A 7576-nucleotide genomic window follows, 5' to 3' on the forward strand; every position below is an offset into this window, starting at 1 on the left:
TCCATTTCCTGATGGGTTTATTACTGTTGTCACAATAAATACATTTCTCATTGCATGTACAACATAAGCAGAAAGCCTGTTTTTTACAAAACCTCACAGAGGACTGAAGCACATACTAATAATAATAATAATAATAATAATAATAATAATAATAATAATAATAATAATAAAGCATGTGCAATAATGAATTTCATCATTTGGGAAAAACCTGTCAGGAATATTTCCACCCCAAAATCAAAACAAACGGCTGAAATAAAATAAACTAAAGCCTAATTAATAATAAAAAAAAAAATTAATAATAATAATGTGTCTGGACACATTGTGTCTTGTTTTAATTTCCGAATACAGTGATATTAAATAATATTTGCACTTCAGTAATGAGAATTAATTTAGATTTTATTTATGCATATTGTGACTGTAGTCAAAGGTGTGACATTATTTCAATAACAAATAAGCACAAAAAAACATTTAAGTATTAAATATATACCAAGTTATAGGTATTTCATCATGGTATTATATACTATATTGTTTTAATTTGTACTGATTAAATTTTTTAAATTATTATAAACAACAATAAAATAAGAAAGATTTTATTTCTTACAACCCTAAAAATTTGAGAGCAACATTACATTATTTTCCATGACAAATAAGCACATTTTCTACCAAATTCACATTATAATTAATGCAAAAATTTTTTAAATAAAAGGTATTTCGTGTTATTACATGCTGTATTGTTTATATCGATTTTTATTATACCATTTTAATAAAAATAAAAACAATAAAATAAATCAGTAGATGAGAACCACTTATAATAAGTTATACAATGCAACAAATACAATTAAATTAAGGTCCTAAACCAGGCTTTACCTTCATGCAATAGTTTAATCTGACTTTCCCCATCTTGAGGCGAAACACTTCGGTGTGTTTTCAAGATCCACTCAAAAACCCCTAAATACAGAGTGTGATGAATAATAAATTAATTGTACATTATAGACACATGCGGAGGTCAGTGTGTGCCGAGCTCTTTCTCCAGCCGCTCTCGGAGCTTGTGGAAGGACGGTCTCCTCTTGGGCTCCGTCTCCCAGCAGGACGTCATGATGCCGTAGACGTCAGGAGGACATCCGTCCGGAGGCTCCATGCGGTAACCCTGATCCACTCGCTCCCGCACCTCACTCACCGACTGCAACAAACACCAGAAACACAACATCACACCTGCAGCAGGGTGAGAGCAAACCACACAGTTACGGTGAGAAAAACGCACCATTTTGGGATACGGCTGTCTGCCGTATGAGAAGATCTCCCAGAGGAGGACTCCGTAGCTCCAAACGTCTGACTGAGTGGAGAACTTCTGCTGGGACAGAGACGTCACGGTGAGTTTGAGCTGATTCAGGTGTGAGGAGTGAGCTCGTGGTGTTTCCTCACCTTGTTGTTCAAGGCTTCGGGCGCCGTCCACTTGACGGGTAACTTGGAGTTGTCGGTAGCCGTCGAACTGACTTGGGCCAGACCGAAGTCGCTGATTTTGGCGACGCTGTCTTCAGACACGAGGATGTTGCGTCCGGCGAGATCTCGGTGCAGGAGTTTCTTCGACTCCAGGTGCTCCATTCCTTCACAAACGTCTCTGGGAAAAGAGAAGCGCAGGAGAAAAAAAACTTCTTGATTGACGCACGTTGGATTTCAAATGTTCAAAAAAATCTTTGATTCTTACTAATACATAAATAAATAAAACTTCTAAAATAAATACAGTTATTCTTACTATGATGATAAAAAAATAAAACCTACTTGTTATTTTATTAATTTTTTTAAATGTCATTTACATAAAACAAAATAATAATATGAATCCTGTTTTTTTTTCAAACATTTGAAATAATTCTTAAAAATAGTACAAAATACGGGGAAAAATCTATTTAAAAAAATGTATAATAAAATGTCATTGACATAATATAAAATGATAACATGAAGCCTTTTTTTAAACAAATTAAATAATTCTTGAAAACAGCACAAAATATGAAAAAATAAACTATTTTAAAAAATAATAATAAAATGTCATTAACAGAATACAAAGTTATATTAAGTAATATGAAGCCTCTTTTCTTAAACAAATGTAATAATTCTTAAATATAGCACAAAATACAGAAAGAAAAACTATTTAAAAAAGTATAATAAAATGGCATTAACGTAATACAAAATGATATTAAATAACACGAAGCCTGTTTTTTAACAAATTACATAATTTTTTAAAATAATACAAAATAAGGGGAAAAAAGCTATTTAAAAAAAATATAATAAAATGTAATTAATGTATAACAAATTATATTAAATAAAATTAAGCTTTTTTCTTTTATTTCTTGAAATAAATTATCATTATATACCACATGAATGAATGAACCTTAAATAAATTAAAAATATAATAACTTTATTATATTTTATTTTATTAAATCAAATTCTTACTACTATACCAAAAACAACACAAAATATAAACACATAATTTTTTTAAATAAATAAAAGCTTTTTTAATTAAAAATAATCTAATGTCTTTTTTTTTCAATTATAACTATCAATGATTCTTATTCAATTTAAACACTATTTACAGTGTGGTTATGAAAATTAAGGGGACAAATGGGTTTAATTTCTCTTTCTTTTGATTTTTTATTAAAATATGACATGGACTATAATTAAAAGAATGCATTGGTTTTCTGCGTTAAAATGAAGGGCAACTTGACTTTAACACCTAAAATAACTATCAGTCAGTGTATATTCGTGAGCTCTTACAGTGAAAAGCGCAGCAGCTGCGTCACACTGATGGCGAAGCGTCCTCGTGTGCGAAGAAAATTCACCAGATTCCCCTGTGACGACACACACACACACACTTTTTAGTCAATGAATAAACGTGATCACATCCGTCCCTTGGTCTGAAACCTGTACCTTGGCCATGAGCTCTGTGACGATGTGCAGGCCGTTGTGAAGAATCACTCCCAATAACCGCACCAGATTCTTATGATGGAGATTCCTGGAGAAGAGGAGATGGTGAACATGTGTAATAGAGACACAGAGCAGGTAACGGAGGAGGAAGTGCTCTCACGTCATGACAGACGTCTCCTCCAGGAAGGCTTGAGCGGTTACGTCACACTTGATGTTCTTAACAGCCACCCGCTGCCCGGCGTATTCACCCTCGAACACGGCTGAAACGTTAACATATTCATCTTATAACACATAACCATCAAGTATATAGGACTTGTATGGATCATATAATTTGCACACGTCATCGAGAGAAAAAAAAAAGCAATAAGTTCATTAGTTATAGACAATTTTGTTTACCGCCGAACTCTCCTTCTCCGATGATCTCTCCTAGCTTCAGCTTGGACAGATCTAGAAGCCAGCCGGCTGTAAAAACAGAGCCAGATTTGGCGTGTTAAACTACTTGAGAGCAATCCTCAGGTATCTTTGGAGCTCTTTCGAGTCACGCTTACATTTCAACAGCTTGGTCTCGGCGGATTTAGTGCCTTCCATCTTCTTGGGCTTCAGCAGGAGCGAAGCTAGGGCGCCTTGATGTACTCTGTAAAACTGTCAAACCAACACGGCGTTTATAAAAGCAGCTGTGACCACAAAACACAGCAGAATTTAATTCCCCTTTAATTCCCAATGTGTGGTGTGATGCAATGTCTATAAGAGGGAGTTGAGGACAAGCGTTAGGCTAGATAATAAAAATAACAACAACGATATGTTGTCACACCCAACGCTATCTCACGACCAATTCGTACGTATTTAACAAGGTGGCTTAAATTTTTACGACCTCACTCGTACGATATTATATACGATTTGTCTAAACCCCAGTGACAGTTAGGTTAAGGGGCGGGGTTAGGTGTAGCTCATTCGTACAAATTCATACATTGTGCAACTCGTAAAATACGTATGATTTGGCAAAAATCGTATTTGTACAAGTTTGGTCGTACAAATTCGTACTAATAAGCCACTTAGTAAAATATGTAGGAATTGTCGTGAGATCGGGTTATCACACCACACAGAATGATTAATAAATATATTATTATTATTAAGTAATAATAAATCACATTTTAAAAAGCATACCACACAGACACTTTAAAAAAAAAAAAGTTGGCTTGAGAAAGCCGGACCAGAAATTTTTAAAAAAATATTTAAAAGTATACAGTTTGAATGATTGAAGGCAATACAGTCTGTCTGAGATGGATGGATGGATGGAGGGGAAGGATGGATGGATGGAAGAAAGGAAGGATGGATGGAAAGATGGATGATGGATGGAAGGAAGGAAGGATGGATGGATGGATGGAAGGAAGGAAGGAAGGAAGGAAGGAAGGAAGGAAGGAAGGAAGGATGGAAGGATGGATGGAAGGAATGATGGATGGAAGGAAGGAAGGAAGGAAGGATGGATGGAAGGAATGATGGATGGATGGATGGATGGAAGGAAGGATGATGGAAGGAAGGAAGGAAGGATGGAAGGAATGATGGATGGATGGATGGGGGGAGGAAGGGAGGGAGGGAGGGATGGAGAGGAAGGATGGATGGAAGGAAGGAGGGATAGATGGATGATGGATGGATGAATGGATAGATGGATGGAAAGATGGATGATGGATGGATGGAAGGAAGGAAGGAAGGAAGTAATGATGGATGGATGGATGGATGGATGGATGGATGATGGAAGGAAGGAAGGATGATGGAAGGATGGATGGAAGGAAGGATGGATGGAATGTTGGGTGGATGGATGGATGGAAGGAAGGAAGGAAGGAAGGAAGGAAGGAAGGAAGGATGGAAGGATGGCTGGCTGGCTGGCTGGATGGATGGATGGATGGATGGATGGATGGATGGAAGGAAGGATGGATGGAATGTTGGGTGGGTGGATGGATGGAAGGAATGATGGATGGATGGAGTGATGGAAGGAAGGATGGATGGAATGTTGGGTGGGTGGATGGATGGAAGGAATGATGGATGGATGGAGTGATGGAAGGAAGAAGGGAAGGAAGGAAGGAAGGAAGGAAGGAAGGAAGGAAGGAAGGATGGAAGGATGGCTGGATGGATGGATGGAAGGAAGGAAGGAAGGAAGGAAGGATGGAAGGATGGCTGGATGGATGGATGGAAGGAAGGAAGGAAGGAAGGAAGGATGGCTGCATGGATGGAAGGATGAATGGAAGGATAGATTGATGTCTGTGGGAGGGCCAGAGAGCTCTCGGAATTCATCAGAAATATCTTAATGTGTGTTCTGAGGATGAAAAGAGGAATTACAGGTTTAGAACGACACAAGGGTGAGTCATTAATGACAGAATTTTCATTTTTGGACAAGCTAACCCTTTAAGTGTGACAAATATGCGCCAAAAAAAAAACAACAACTGTGAGGGGGCCAAAAAACTTTTCATAGCACTGAGTAAAAGTGTAAAAAAAAAAGACAAAAAAACTGAAAAACTAGAGGCTTAACAAACGAGTGCCCCAGTTCTCATTTCCCCTCGAAAACCACAGGACGCTAGCAGCCCGGATGTGTGACTGGAAAAGTGAGATAAATGTAGAAACAAACATACGCGCGCTAAAATTAGCCACGGGCTGGACACACCTCGATCATGTCGATGAGGTTGTAGAAGAACTGCTTGTTGTCGATGCTCAGCTTGCTGTCTTTGAAGATGACTCTGTAGTGGAAGACCTTCTGACTGAAGCAGAGGCACAGCACGAAGTCGCCGGGATGCCGAACCGACTCCCGCACCAAGAACAGCCCGTCCTCCAGGGGCTTGAGTTTGCAGACGGCTTGCGGTCCAGATATTTTACCGTGAAACCATCTGAGAAGATTGTAGACAACGTCAGGGCTTAAATAACCCCTCTGACATAAACTAACCACATCCTGTCCTTCTGTGGAGTAAGTGCTACAACAGCACGAGCTTGTTCCCCAATGCAGTTCTTCAGAATTCAGATTTCTGCTCACTTACGGCATCAGACTCAATTTGGGGTCGATACGGAGGGCTTCCCTTTCTCTGAGTTTCGAACCTGAAACAATTCCTTCCTCCCCTGTGGTGTTATGTCGGGCTCTGTATTCTCCATTCCTCTGAAAACAAAAAAAAGTATTTTTTTTTTAAAGTCAGGCCCTGGTGGGTTTATATGGGAGAAAGTATTTGGGAAGCATGCTTAATTTTACCGTCCCAGGTCCAATGATCATCAAGATGTCGCCTTTGTGATACGCTATTTCACCAGCTTTGGGTTTGCAGTGCTGCTTTTTGGCGACACACTGTGTACCTGCCGTCCAACTCTTCTGAGTAACAGTAGGGTGGATAAAGATAGAGCAATGATAATAGAGTAGATGAGAAGTGAGGTGTGAAAACATCTCAAGGTGCTGGCTAATATTTAGCTGTAAGTCTTGCCTACCATCGCCATGTTTCTATTGAGCACTGAACATCTGAAGATCTTCAGACCTTCAACCTGATGGAAAAACTGATTGGACATGATGTTTTAGCATGTTATATATAGTAACAATTTATACATCATCTAAATTAGCCCAAGAAAAAGTTAAAAAGAAAATTTAAAAAAAGTTTAAAAAGTTCCAAAATTCATTCCAAAAACTCAAAACACATGATTTAAATATAAATTTTCTACATTTGTCAATGAAAAAACTGATTAGAGTAGTAATACGGCCAAAAGAACACAATGGCAAAAAAAAAACCAAGTAAAATATTACACATTAATTTAATAGTAATATAAAGACACAAAGCAATAAAAAATGTCTAAAAACGGCAAAAGGCAATCAAAAATGGTCCAAAAAAAAAAAAAAAACTCAATATACATATGAATCAAATAAAATTGTTGCATCACAAAAACTGATTAAAATGGTGAATGATGGAGAAAAAATAAACCAGTATGAATTGAAAAATAAGTAAAGTGAACATAACGTCGTATTGGCACTTCAAAAACGTTAAACAAAAAAAAATCCTTAATATACACACGCTTAATAACAGTTAAAAAATAAGTCGCACCGCATGACACCATGACTGCAAAAAAGTACAACGTGATTAATACGGGCAAAAAGGTTAACAAGTTACATGTAAAATAAATAAATAAATAAAAACACATTCAAAACTTAAGGTTAACCATTTTGCATAAACCCTTGCCTCGAAAATGTTAAAAAATGTCATTTAAAATGTTCCACAAAAATCAAATACAATAAAAAATAAAAAAGACAACTGAACAAGAAAATTCTTTAGAAAGACGCTTTGAATACACATATGAGTGTTTGAATACACATATGAGTGTTGGTAGTTTCAAAAAAATGTCTTTGAAACTCTTTTAGGTTATGAAAAATCAACTAAAATCCTTATACACAAGACATAAACATTAAACTAGTAGCTCTGTGAGCCCAGAGCAGTAAAAAATGAAAACAAACAAACAATACTCTTGATATTTTTGAGATTGGTGTCACTCACCAGTACGAGTTTGTTTGTGAACCATGGGTGTCACTTCATGTGAATGGTCACACACCCGTCAAGAGGTTTATTACACATGCACCACTTCCTCCAGATATTCGTGCTGTGCCTCTGACGTGTTTTCCACCCCTATTTATGACCATATATGA

The 7576-nt window shown here is 37.0% G+C and overlaps 1 protein-coding gene across 4 annotated transcripts; it reads right to left on the reverse strand.

Moving 5' to 3' along the window:
* Nucleotides 1-7566, reverse strand: matk (megakaryocyte-associated tyrosine kinase). 4 transcript variants are annotated; one of them, XM_052589770.1, is made up of 13 exons: nt 7428-7566; nt 6376-6441; nt 6149-6259; nt 5943-6058; nt 5576-5795; nt 3468-3561; nt 3316-3381; nt 3080-3179; nt 2923-3007; nt 2770-2843; nt 1423-1618; nt 1262-1348; nt 1-1180 (listed from the first exon to the last, which is right to left on the reverse strand). In XM_052589770.1, the coding sequence occupies exons 2-13, from the start codon at nt 6382-6384 to the stop codon at nt 1007-1009; spliced, it is 1332 nt and encodes a 443-aa protein (XP_052445730.1). In that variant the 5' UTR covers nt 6385-6441; nt 7428-7566; the 3' UTR covers nt 1-1006. The 4 variants fall into 4 exon arrangements, with proteins under 4 accessions (XP_052445730.1, XP_052445729.1, XP_052445728.1 ...); XM_052589769.1 differs by having other exon boundaries at nt 6149-6262; XM_052589768.1 differs by lacking the exon at nt 7428-7566 and having other exon boundaries at nt 6376-7411.
* Between the last annotated feature and the right edge of the window lie 10 nt (nt 7567-7576).

Source organism: Carassius gibelio, chromosome B22 (genome assembly GCF_023724105.1).
Source record: "Carassius gibelio isolate Cgi1373 ecotype wild population from Czech Republic chromosome B22, carGib1.2-hapl.c, whole genome shotgun sequence".
Lineage (NCBI taxonomy): Eukaryota > Metazoa > Chordata > Actinopteri > Cypriniformes > Cyprinidae > Carassius > Carassius gibelio.

Excerpts from the sequence above, each read along its gene's own strand:
- matk (XM_052589767.1), bottom strand. The coding sequence starts at position 6,453 with ATGTCCAATCAGTTTTTCCATCAGGTTGAAGGTCTGAAGATCTTCAGA. Across the intron at positions 3,180-3,315 it reads CGGAGAAGGAGAGTTCGGCG|CCGTGTTCGAGGGTGAATAC; the intron begins GTAAACAAAATT and ends TTAACGTTTCAG. Across the intron at positions 2,844-2,922 it reads TCACAGAGCTCATGGCCAAG|GGGAATCTGGTGAATTTTCT; the intron begins GTACAGGTTTCA and ends GTGTCGTCACAG.